Source organism: Emys orbicularis, chromosome 6 (genome assembly GCF_028017835.1).
Source record: "Emys orbicularis isolate rEmyOrb1 chromosome 6, rEmyOrb1.hap1, whole genome shotgun sequence".
Lineage (NCBI taxonomy): Eukaryota > Metazoa > Chordata > Testudines > Emydidae > Emys > Emys orbicularis.
In genome coordinates, this window is record NC_088688.1 from 91,587,614 (window position 1) to 91,601,363 (window position 13,750).

General features: G+C 42.3%; 1 protein-coding gene across 1 annotated transcript in view; it reads left to right on the forward strand.

The window, feature by feature from the left end:
• Positions 1-2,875: 2,875 nt before the first annotated feature.
• FRMD3 (FERM domain containing 3) overlaps positions 2,876-13,750 on the forward strand; it is a 250,616-nt gene continuing 239,741 nt past the window's right edge. The window contains exon 1 of the mRNA XM_065406507.1: positions 2,876-3,025. Coding sequence (XP_065262579.1) covers positions 2,876-3,025 — 150 coding nt within the window. The remainder of the gene's footprint in view (positions 3,026-13,750) is intronic.

Here is a 13,750-nt window from a genome sequence, read left to right on the forward strand (position 1 = left end):
AGCACACGGGATCTCTTCAGGGGGGAAAAGACAAATATGCTGCATTTATTGAAAATACAACAGTTAGCATATGCTTTTCAGACACACACACACACTCTCTCTCTCTCCTGCCAGTTGATGTTTATAGTTACCAGTCTGTTGTAGCTCGAGTCAATCTAATGGCCAGTTAGATTGAGCACGAGTGAGGAGCTGGGCTCTTGTCAGTCGCAATCCGATGCTCCAAGGCTTTGCAGGACTGAACCCAGAGTTCCATGGCAAAACACCCCAGCTTTATAGGTGTAAATTCCCATTTGAGTCCATGCATTTTGCAATGTCATCCTGTAATCAATAGTCCTTAAGTGGTGTTATCATTTGATGGTTATTGTCGGGCTTCCCATTGTTATCTCCTATTTGTTGTCTCATCTTCGGGGGTGCCTGCCTCACCTCTGAGGTCGTCAATGCTGCTAACATGTTTAGCATCAGATACAATGGATGTTTTCTGATTGTCTCCTGGTTTTTTCCAAGTCTCTCACTTTTTCTTGACCAACTGAACATTTGTGATGGCTTTCACACCTTATCTTTTCCTGATGCATGCATTCCTCATTCACACAAACAATCTCTTACAGAAACCTTCAAAGGTATACAGACAGCAGTATTGTATATTCAGCAGAATACACTGTAAACCAAGCCTTGCTAAATCTTATAACTAAAACAATTCACATTGGGGCTTCAGGCCCTCAACATTCCTCTAATCTCCTTAACATAGACACAATACAAGATCCTGTCTTTTACTTTCTAAACCTTAAAACAAAGAAATGTATATTTAACTAGAGTGCCTAATTTGTAATACATATAGGAAACCATAGCAGACATTATAACTTATCCTAAAACAAAAGGGTGACCATAATCAGTTATAAGGATTGTTCTGGTCTGTCATTCCTTTCTGCTATTCAAAAGGGGTGGCTGGCAGGATGAAATCAAATCATACATTAATTCTCATAGTACAATTATAAAATCCTGCTCCTACACTGGGGCAGGAGGTTGGGGTGCATGGGAGGGTTGGGGTGCATGGGTGGGTGAGGACTTGAGTTGTGGGTGCAGGCTCTGGGGTGGGGTTGGGGATGAGGGGTTTGGGATGGAGGAGGAGGGGGCTCCAGTCTGGGGCAGGAGGTTGGGGTGCAGGGGTGTGAGGGCTCCAGCTGGGGGTGTGGGCTCTGGGGTGGGGCCAGGGATGAGGGGCTTGGGGTGCAGGAGGGGGCTCAGGGGTGGGGCAGGGAATTTGAGGTGAGGGGTCCCTGTGGCGCTTACCGCAACTCCCAGGAAGTGGCCACCAGGTCCCTGCAGCGCAGCCCCATGGCACGTGGGCGGCCACGGAGGCTCCACACACTGCCCTCGCGCCTGCGAGCGCTGTTCCCATACCTCCTGTTAGTCGTGGTTCCCGGCCAATGCGAGCTGCGGAGCTGGCACTAGGGGCAGGGGTAGCACGCAGAGCCTCCATGGCCACCATGTGTCTAGGGGCCGCAAGGACCTGGTGGCCACTTCCAGGAGCTGTGCAGAGCTAGGGCAGGCAGGGAGCCTGCCTTAACCCTGGGCCCCTGCTGTGCCACCAACCACACTTTTAACAGCCTGGTTGTCGGTGCCGACCGGAGCCGCCAGGGTCCCTTTTTGACCGGGCATTCTAGTATAAAACCGGACACCTGGCAACCCTATTTGTAGCTCTGTGGCACATTGAGTTGCACCCTATTGATGGTGCAGCATCCAAGACAGTGGCTTCCTGGTGATCTGATATTTTCATTTTCTCTCCTATAGAATCATGGATAGGTAGGGACCAGCTAATGGGATCAGAACATATCATGTATAATGGACTAGTTCTCTCTGGAATCATGTGGCTCTAAGACACATTCTTAAATAGGGTATAGTGATAACAGGTTGTAATTATAGCATTCTATACCTTTCCATCTTCTTACTCCATCCATATCCACCACCACCCGCTGTTTTTGTTCTAAGCAGGGCCCAACTAGTGGAATCACAAAATTGAGTTACTCAGGTGCAGGGGAGGTTCGAGTGAGGCTTTGTATTATAAACTCCTTAGGTCAAGGAACTTGTCACAGGCCATGCTAAAATAAACAGAGCATTTGCACCCTTAGCACTTTCATAATTTTCCTTGCAAAGGTGGAAAATGCTGACTTTTCCAAATCTGCAGCAAGGACCCCCTTGTCCTGGGGGTGCTTTGAGACCAGGCCTTTAGCTTAATCCCACCTGTGCCCCAACAGAAACGGAGTGCATGGGAACGGGGGTGAGAAAATGGGAGGAAGAAGACAGGCAGGCAGGGAAGAGAACAAGAGAGCAATAGAGGGAGGAGAAGAGAAAATGTTACGGGGCGGGGGAGGGAAGAAGAGAATGTGAGAGGGGAAAGGAAAGAGACAGACGAGGGGGCAACTGGGCGCGCGAGAGAAGAGGTGAGCCTGAGAGAGAGAGAAAGAGAGAAGGGGGGAGGAGGCGTAGGGAGGGGCGACAGCGGGCTGCGAGGCAGGGAGGGGTGGAGGGATGCTGAGGCTGGGCTGGAGACAGGAGAGCAGAGCCTGACGCAGCAGCAGCGGCGGTCCCAGCCTCTGGCGCAGACCCCGGGCTCCCAGTCTCTTCACACGCCGCCGGGGCTTGTGGTTTAGGCGCGCGGCCCCCTCTGGGGCTGGCTGCGGGGAAGAGCCCGGGCTCGGGCAGCGGCGGCGCAGGCAAAGGCAGCAGCAGCAGCATGGTGTCGGCTCCGCGGCAGGAGCCGCCGCCGCCTCGGGGCTGAGCGGCCGCCGAGCTCTGCTCTAGCTGCACTGCGCGGCCCGGGGTGGGTGGCTCCAGGTGCCCGGGCGGCTGGGCTCGCTCCCCCCGGGGGCTGTGGTGCATGTTCGCCCCCTGCGAGTGCATGAGGAGAGGCGGCAGGAGGACCATGAAAATGATCCGGTTCCGGAGCTCGAGCATCAGGTCCCTGAGCCAGGAGATGAAATGCACCATCCGGCTGCTGGACGACTCCGAGATCTCCTGCCATATCCAGGTGCCTGGCGGGGGGGCATGGCGTGGGGAGCCTGGGTTTGCCCGAAGGTGGGTGAGTGGGAAGGATTTCCCTGTTCTAAACCACAGGCAGCCCCAGGGCTGTAAAACACAATACTCCAACCCTCTGGCCTCTCCGGTCCCTCTGCAGGATCAACCACGCCAGGGGGCACTTACAGGTCTGCCCCCCTTAATATATCCTCCCTCCCCTGGTAACATACCGCCTGTCCCCTCTTTCCCTTTAGCCCATGGGCTCTTCGGCACATAATCGTGCATTGGCATTTACACCGTGCGTGTCATTTCATCCAGTTGTATTCCTTTCTCTCTCACACACACACTGCCTGGTGCGTTGACTACGGGTGTATGGAGAAGTTGTATATATGGGGAGTGAGAGCCTCTAGAGAAGCAGGCAGGGAAAGCAAAGGCCTAATAATCAGAGTGGTTACGGGAGAGACAATGATTGGGGAAAACTTCCAGAAGAAAACTTGTTAGAGAATTGCTGTGAAAGGACAGTACTGTACTGAAAATTAACGAACTTCACTGGAATAACGGGTGCTGGAAAAACTTGTATAGTCGGGAGTGCTGAGAGCCATTGAGCCAACCCTGTGTATGATGGAAACCCCTTCAAACCAAGGGGGTGCAGCAGCACCCCTAGTTCCAGCACCTTGGAAATGCTGGCTGTAGTAGTAGTACTGTTGTAACTCCATTGACTTAGCAGGAGTGATGCCAGGGACAAATCTGGTCCATTGTGTCTTAAGTGTGTGTGTAATGTTTGTGTCTCCATGACATACTGGAAAATATTTATTTCCTTGTCAAACATTGTAATGGAAAAAAGAAACAAAGAAAGTATAACAAGGTTTACAGTTAGTACTGCAATGCCAAATCTGCCTGAGAGCAATTAGCTATTGATTATGATTGTAAATTGCATTTCTGTTTTCTAGTAGTGGTGGATCCTGGAGTTTTGATTGTGTTCCGTCTCCTTCCTCACACTGAAAGATATTTATTTATTTTTTTGGTGGTAACAAAATCCATTGAGTTGGGGTGTGTGTGCTGTTGTACGTTGCAGGCTTTTGCAGCAGCAGACCTCGCCCTGCTGTTGGGAACAGCTGAGCTGCTGCCCTGTTGCACAGGAAACAAGTGCTCTCTGGTGCTTTGATCTGTGCAGGTAATTCGGTCACAGCCAGCCCCCCTTTCACCTCCAAAGGGCCTACTTATCATTAGGCTCTACACCATTTGTTAATGGCAAAGTGGTAGGCAGTTCCTGTGGGGTGCCCTTTCCACCTGTCCTTTATTTTTCCTGTCTAGGACCGGAGAGCACCTTCTATGTGAATGAGCAGATACAGCGCCCTTTGGTAGCCTTGCTGCTGCTCCTGCTGTGTACAGTGAAGGAAATATATTCAGGGTGTGTTTAACAGAAGAGCAGATATGCTAATTTGCACCTGAAATACGCTATGGACTGACACACTGCTTTTTTCTTTTTATTATTCCACTCTATCCTGGCAAAGTGACCAATAACCATGTGAGAATTTATTAACTCTTCCCCATTTATTTTGAATCTGGTTCTGTTCAATATTCTCATGAAATAATCTTGATTTCCTATTGAGAGTTATATGAGAAGCTTCATGAATTACAAGTGTTGTTGGATCTATTGGACAAAAAATGTTATTAATATAAAGACGGGGGGAGGGGGAAACATTCCTAGTACCTAAAGTTTCCTAGGATAAAAGAAGCTCCAGTACAACAGCATGCACTAATGAAGTGTTTGACCTGTTCCTCGTTATGATGGTATGTGATGGATGGACCTCATTACCAATGTCAGCAAAACATTATTTTGAAAGGAGGATCCAAAGGTGTTTGCGCTCAGGCAATACTGAGCATTGAGAAAGTTCATAGCATTTAAAGTGAACCGTATCTGAAGGAATGAGCTGAACCTCTTGATATTTTCCCATGATATAAGGTAGAAAATAGTTCCTCACATGAGGATTTTTAATCTAATTTAACACAGTTGAACAGTTAAAACCAGGGTGATTTTATTGTGCTCGCCTTTCCATACTCTTACCAGCCTGAAAAAAGCCGGACCCATTTGAGAGAACTACACAATGTAAAAAAGCCTGTGAAATTTCTAATGAAGCAGAGTTTGTTGTCTGCCTGTGATAATATTTTTGACAGACCGGTTTGGGTGAAATGGGAATATTCCTAATAAAACCCAAACTCGGATATGTTCCTCTCATGTGAGGAATGCAGAGAATTCTTTAAGCATTCGAGGCCAAATTCTTCCCTGTGTAACCATACTGACTTCGCTGAAGTTACACTAGGGATTAATTTGGCCCTTCATGTCAGAAGAGCATGCTTCTTTTCCTTTGCTAGGCCGTAGGTCACCACAGGCCTAATTTCCAGAGATACCGAGCACCCACAACTTGAATTGTAGTCATTGGGATTTGTGAGTGCACAGCACCTCTGAAAATCAGGACCCATCAATTTTGCAACTTTTTTTGCTTAAGCCAAATGCTGTTCTGATTTACTTCCTGGGCAGCTATATTAACTGTCACATAATGGGATTCTTCAGAGTGTAAATCAGTGTAGAATTTGATTCTTGGTCTTGTAAAATGCCTAGAAGTAGCAGGGAAATACTGACATCATATACATGCAGTACTAAATTATTTGGTAATTGAACAGTGTAGTTATGAGATCATAGCTTTAATGAGTGTATGAACCAGGATGTCCTTCAGAATGGCACTTGTGTAAGCTGCACATCTCTGACATCAATGGAAAAAAGAGTATCTCTATATAACAAAGAACTTAGGTTGAGATTCTCAGCTGCTGTAAATCCGACTAGTTCCATATACTTACTGGAGCTAGTTACACTAGCTGAGAATCTGGCCTCTGATGCCCTGGAAGGCTAAACAGGGTGCAGTCCTCTAGGGACTCTGCAGAGTGAGTGCCAGGTGATTAGCTTATTATGGTAATAGAACCAGTTTGGTTATTCTGTAAATGTGTTGCATTTGTGATATTAAAATGATATATGTAGAAAAACAGCAACATTTTAAAGTGTTTTAAACTGTCATAGTTATGAAGACAACCCTGAAAACTTAAATCCATTATAAATGATGTCTTCTTGAGTCTGCAAACAGCCTAAAACAATAGATCTAAGAGATGTGAATGTCTTCATTTTTCTATATGGCTTGTGGACTCTGAAACCTAAGGATGACTGTGTCAATGTCAACATTGTTTATTTCACTGCTGAGCACTTGAGAAGAAAAGTCCAGCCAATGTACATGTTTCACAATCCCAAACTGCCTTCCATTCTCTCCCATCTGCCAAAAGCCCCAACTGTCTCCTGCGTAGCTGGCAAAGCCTCCACTTTCCCCCCCAATAACACATACAGTGCAGTTATACTTTGTCAATGCAAAAATCTTGAGTGTATCAAAAACTGAATATGCAGAGACAATATAAAATTTGAATGATTAGACTATAGCTACTGTACTGATTGTATTTTAATATTAAAATGTAAAATATCTCTAGTTAAAATTTTAAATGAATCTGTCACACAATTTCCAGTCTGTCAAAAATCCAGGGACTTCACTGTGGAACATACAAGGCCTTGCTTAAAACACATTACCTTTGTTAGGCCTTTCTTAACTTAACTCCATTATTGAACAAATGAACAAAATCCAAGCTTCACCAGAAGAGGTGTCTCTTCAACTTCTGCATCATGTGTGTGGACTTAATTGAATGGACAAAATTCTTCAGGGACCTACATGACACTCTAAGTTCATCTTTGCATGCAAGATGAATAGAAAGTAGGTATAGAAAGCAAAGTAAGCTGACTTGTCCAGATAGGGCATTCAGTGGATATGCAGAACAGGTGCAACGTCACTTGCTTGCAGAGGGCAAAAAGATGTGTTTGTAGCAGGAGAATGGAGTGTAGTTTGCCAAAAATAGGGGCATGTGAAAATGAAAATCCAACTCGGCCGATTCTTCAGTGGTACACACAAACATGAGCACCCACACACACACTTTAAAATTTCCATGCAGCCTAGTAGACATCCTCACACTTTCACAAAACTCCTGCACGCCTTCACAGAATCACAGAAAAAAATTTGGACAATTTTTTTTTGCATGTTAGCTTTGTTATCCAAATGCTGCATATTCATAAGGGAGAGAGCAGCCCATGCTGTGGGGTAATAGCAGTAATGCCAGAGTTGTGACGGTTGGAAAACACTGGACAGTAATGTTTTGATCATTAACAGGACAGTGGAGCCTAATTCCTCAAATATGGAATCTGAGCACTGGCAGTATGGATGTAGTAAGAAATAGAGAGGGGCCCACATTCTGTCTGTTTTGGGGGTGGGGGGTGAGATATGCAGCTATATGTAGTTTGTAACATGTGCTGTCTCAACTTTTACACTGCCAAATCCTATTTAAATATATATACCCTTGACCATAGCTGTGTTACAGGTGTGGAGTTATTTTAGAGCTCATGATAGGCACTTCAACATAAAGCTAAACAAATATACTCATTTGTATACCAGTTCGTAGCTTCATTGCAGAATTTGGCCCAACAAAAGATGCAACCAGAATTGTGCATTCTTCAGCCAAACCATAAAGGACACTTGGGGTTAACTGGGTTAAAAAAATGTGACTCAATTTTCTTTGTGTAAATTTAATGGGATTCAAGGAAAAATAAGACCAGCGTTTGCGTTTTAGCATTAAGGTTCTTTCAAGTGGCGCTTCCGTCACTCAAGAGGCTAATAGTGCGTACTGCTGGAAATGATTTTTCTTTGTGAAATATCAAATTATGGAGTGGGTTGGGGAGAGACTAATATGAATCATTCATTTGCAGATTCTAGCCAACTGGGCTGTAGAACTGTCGTCATGTAGGTCATCAAGTAGCTTAGGGCTCGGTATGTAGCTCAAAGGTCAGAATTCAATATATTGTTTTCTTAAGCGGTGAGACTTCATGAGTGCAAATTAGATGAAGTGATGAGTGACTCAGGAAATGGTTGGGGACTGAAGCTTAACTAATTCTTGCAATGACATTTGTTTCCCTCTTTTTTTTTATTTATGGGTTAAGCCTTTCTGGGACCTGCACATTTGACAGTCTTAAAGCAGCGCTAGGGTAAAGCTGCAGTTGCATAGCTAAAAGGTAGACAGCATGGAAAATAACCTAAAGGTACTGTGGTCACTGTCTGTTTCCATTTGCAAAAGACAGTTGACCTGCCTGACTGAGCATACTACTAAAGGGATTTCAGTAAAGGTTTAGGAGAGGATAATGGCAGAAATAGGATTTAGAACCTTTTGCTGCAATCAGATTCAGAACAGTAAGAATTTTTTGAGGAACTGTGAAACCCAGAGAAGAGTCGTGCAAAGCAAACAGGGATTCTGTTCTTGGTTTTGCAAATATTACGTTAAAATATCAAAGTATCCTGGTTTAAACTTTGTCACCATAACCTAAATACCTTAATGAGTAGATGATAGGATGCTTTATGACTCACATGTTCTTAGAGACTATGTATTTTAAGTACTAGTGGGTCTATTCAATATTTGTTGTTATGGTTGTTTATATTGCAGTAGTGCCCAAAGGCCCCACTGTGCTAGGTTCTGTAAAAACATATAACAGGAAGAAGTCATTGACTTCAGTGGGACTAACTCACATGCTTAAAATTAAGTATGGGTTTATGTATACCTTGTTGAATTGGAGCCTTAACTATTCCAATATACCTTTAATCCTGATACACCTGCTAATTCCTGTATCTGATGTTTCTTGAGAAGAGAGTGTTATGTTGAACTATCAAATTGTATAGTGGGTTTTTTTATGTGAACAAATGTCTATCATGAACCATTATGAAGCCATTAAATTAATTTTCATAGATGACCTAAGGCAGAATTTTAACCCTCATCTCCAGAACAGCTAGTAAATGTAACATGTTTCTAATTTAAATTACACTGCAATCTGATAGCCTTTAACAGCTTCTGGCATTTCAGGCCTTTCAACTCCAGCTGCTCTCACTCTGCTAAGAGACTCTGTAAAGTTGGTGTGAAAGCGCTCCCCACCTCCAAATCATAGTTTATTATTGAGACATTAAAGCTGGTAGTGAACTTTACTTTCTTTGTGACTATTTGTAAAAATACTGAATGACCCTGGGGCAAGTTACTTGATCTCCTTATGCTCCAGTCAGCTGAGCTGTAAAACTTCAATAACAGGACCTGTCTCAAGAAAAGATGCTGCCATTGAGTTGATCTTTCCTGAATCGAAATGTATATATTTGCTTATAGTTTCATTACATTACCATTTTGGTACATAAATGATGATTTGGTTATCATTAAAACTTCATTTCTTGGTGAGTCCAGCTGTCAAATTAGGGGGGAAAAAGGTGATGGAAAAATTGTTTTGAGTTCAAAAAGGAAAACCAACAAACTTTCCTCTGCTTTGGTTATGATCTGCTGATAGGTCTTACACCTCTTAAAAAAAAGAATGGGGAAGGCCAAATCTGAGAGTGGTCATTACAATCTGTTGTGAATGCTCCATCAATTTTACATTGACCTTTATATGTAAACTTTGTACAGCCCTTTGCAGAAAATATTTCTGACCTATTTTAGATTGTGAAACTGATAATTTATTTATGAACAGTTTTTTTCTTTTACCTTTTCTCTTGAGCACACATGTTCACTGATGTAAATTAAGGAATTGATTCACGTGTTGGTATTTAGTCTTTAATGTGACATTCGCAGTCTCCTGTATCTTTCCATTAATAATTGTGGACCCGCCTTCTTGAATAAATTTAATATATTCTCTCTTTGCGTCTTACCGAAAGATACCAATTTACAAAATAAACTTGAACCAAAGGACTCTCTTTAAACTTCTCATTGCTCGGTGAAATGTGAAGAACAATAGAGTATGCTGAAGCAAGCTTTTGCAATGAAGGATCAATGTCCATTGGGAGATGAACCCAACTGTGAAGACGTGAGATGTTGACAACCTGGAAAATAAATGGGAAGGAGAGGGGAACAAGGGAAATGAGAGAGCTAAGAAGCCAGGGATGAAGATGATGAAATGAACCTTAGCTGTGGAAAGGGAAAGGTTAATGGATTATGTAGACAGCAGGCAGGAGATTTAGTGAATTTATATTTATCCTGTAAGTGATGTCAGAGCCATAACCAGCAAATGCCTTGAGCTGCTTGATGGTGCTGTAACAATTCAGCTATTAGGAAATGGAGATAGAAGTTGTAGGTAGGGGATGCAAATTAGAATGAGTTTCATGTCACATTTTATTGATACATTTAAAGATGTGATACTATGGCCTGTATTCTCAACTACATGTCTGAGTTGGTAGCTGTGCAATTATTAGTAGTTCACTTGACAGGAGTTGCATGTCAAAAGCCCCATTGATCAATTTTGAGACAGTGCCTGTATGTATTAAACTAGATTTCTGTTGTCCTTTCATACAATTGCACAGGCTTACAATATTGTATTCTTGTACATGAAACACTTGTAGATGTATGGTGTACCCATTTTAAGAACTGAATAATCCCATTATAAACCCCTCCCCCCCAAAACCAGTGACTGTTATTAGCTAGGGATATAAACCAAAAAACATATATTAGCAGTTCCTATTTATAAAAAATCTTGAATCTATCTTCATGGGTTTTGAAGATATTTATTAATATCACAAAGCTGTCTTGTTATTCAATACCAGTCTCTCTCTCTGGTGTGAAATTTAGAAGTAAATGCACCTGCCTGAATAGGAATTCAAAATCTCTGTTTATGCCGTTAGACTCGCATAATAACCTTTTGGGTCTTTTTATTTTTTCCCCCAAATTGCCTGTCACATGGAAATAAACTTATGTACTAAAAATTTGGACTTTATCATTATGAACTACACCTCTACCTCGATATAACGCTCTCCTCGGGAGCCAAAAAATCTTACTGCTTTATAGGTGAAACCGCGTTATATTGAACTTGCTTTGATCCGCCGGAGTGCGCAGCCCCCCCCACCCCCCCCGGAGCACTGCTTTACCGCGTTATATCCGAATTTGTGTTATATCGGGTCGCATTATATCGGGGTAGAGGTGTATGTGAGAAAGGAAAGAGATAAAAATGCACTTCTCACTACACAAAATTAGCCAGTTAATAATTACTAGTTAGAGGGGAAGCTGGGAGTAGCTGATACTAATTTAAAATAATTATACATATGATAGTATATACTAATGTTTTGATTTCTACCCACTCTCCATTAGTTGTTTGTCTTCCAAGAACATAAGCTTTTTGAAGTGCAGACTGTGTCATCCTATATGTTTTGGACAAAGTCTAGCACTTTATGGGTATTACTGTAATACAAATAATAAAAAAAAAATCCTCAAAGCCAGTGGAGAAAAAAAATAACAAAATAAATAAGACACAGTCCACCACAATTGAAATTTCCTCAAATAATGGATTTGATCCTGTTATGTGCTGAGTGCCTCCTGTGAGGTATAGAGCAGCTCCCGCTCCTAATGACTTCACGGATTCCCATGTCTTGCAAGAGAACTGAAGGTACTCTGTACCTCACAAGATAGGGACTTCTGGCATTCTGAGATGCTCAGTTCTGCCTAGATATGATCAACCACTTGATGTAACTGGGAGATCATTTAACAGGAATAATGCACTCAAGGTTAGAGCCAAAACAAATCAGCGGTGTGGAAACATCCTATTTAGGATTTTTTGTTGCCTTCACTTGAATCCAAACTTTTATATTTCCCTGAAATGCTGTTTCCATAATTTCATGGAGGCCAAGTAAGTTATCTTTCACAAAAATGGGATTTGAATCCTTCCTGAGAAGAGGGAATAAGATCTCTGAGTTTTTCTCCCTACAGATTTGGATTGTCACCATGTGACAGTCTGTACATAGCTGACGGCTCAATCATTCAGGCCAGATAATGAGCAACGTTGGTATCTGATATATTCTTTTATAGGATGATTCCTGTTGGTGTAGAAATATACTTGCATTTTTGTGGCATTGCTATCTCTTGGGTGTTCTGGTTTATCAAATGAATCATACTGTAGATAAGTTTTGTCTCCTCCTATTACCTTCTAAGCCCTTTCCTCTCTTCTCTCCTGGTGCAGACAATTATTGCCATCCTTCTTCTTACTGAGGTTCATAACCTCGAGGTCATCTCGGACTCCTTTCTCTCTCTTTCCTGTCACATCCAAGCTGTCGCCAAATGAACCCTGCTGTTCCTTTCTCTATCACATAGTGAAAATACATCACTTCCTACTAATCTCTTCAGCTAACACTGCATGTCTATGCTTTGGTTAGCTGATGTCTTAAATACTACAACCTACACCTCTACCTCGATATAATGCGACCCGATATAACACGAATTCAGATATAACGCGGTAAAGCAGCGCTCCGGGTGGGCGGGGCTGCGTACTCCGGTGGATCAAAGCAAGTTCAATATAACGCGGTTTCACCTATAACACGGTAAGATTTTTTGGCTCCCGAGGACAGCGTTATATCGAGGTAGAGGTGTATTTCTCTCTGGCTTCCTCATTTTCCATTGCTTCTCTACAGTTCATCCAGTATTGAGCAGCTAAAATCATTGCCCACATATCAGGCCACATTCTGCTCCTGTTCTAATCTCATGCCTATTAAGTCAAGTTTAATATTGTTGTCCTTTCCTTCAAGTCTTTACATGACCTATCTCTCCTACATCCCCACCTCTGTTTATTATATCCAGTCTTGTTTCATTCTCTTTGCCCGTGCAAGTCTTGCTGTTTCCTTAGTTTCCTTTTTTTACTTTATTTTTATGTTGTATAAACATCATCTGATGATAAAATCTTGGAGTTTGTGTGTACTGTTAAACAGCTAGTGCACTCCAACCCCAGAGTTGGCTGCATTTCAGTAGTGGGTGAAATGATCCTTGAAAATATGTATAATTGTTACTGACCTCACAGGGTATTGTGCAGCTTTCTTAAGAAAGATTGGGGGATGAAAGACACAAAGTACAAAGTATTATTTTATTGTTATAAGGCAGGGGTTGGCAACCTTTCAGAAGTGGTGTGCCAAGTCTTCATTTATTCACTCTAATTTAAGGTTTCGTGCGCCAGTAATACATTTTAATGTTTTTAGAAGGTCTCTTTCTATAAGTCTATAATATATAACTAAACTATTGTTGTATGTAAAGTAAATAAGTTTTTTAAAATGTTTAAGAAGCTTCATTTAAAATTAAATTAAAATGCAGAGCCCCCCGGACCGGTGGCCTGGACCCGGGCAGTGTGAGTGCCACTGAAAATCAGCTCGCGTGCCGCCTTCGGCACGCGTGCCATAGGTTGCCTACCCCAGTTATAAGGAATCCATATTCTGGTAACATTTACTTTAGAGGAACAGGAAAACTAGCTATGTCATTGAAAGTAACCCTGGAAACTTGAGATAAAACAGAACACTTAATGGGTCTTTTTATACTCTCTACTTATCTTGGAAACAGTGCAATAAAACAAAAATGAATGATTCCTGTAGAAGAGGTAATCATTTGCTTAAAAAAAAACAACAACCTTCATTTCCCCCTTTGCTTGTCTATGCATATATTTCAGTGCTGAAAATCTGTTAGCATTGCTCTAAAAGAGACTTAAACTGTTGCAGACAGGATAGTAAAATAAATTAATTCTAGCACTGTGCAGTTTATTCAAAAATAATCTTCTTAACATGTAAAAGGATTAATTCCTTACTCAATATTGCTGTTAACATAATAA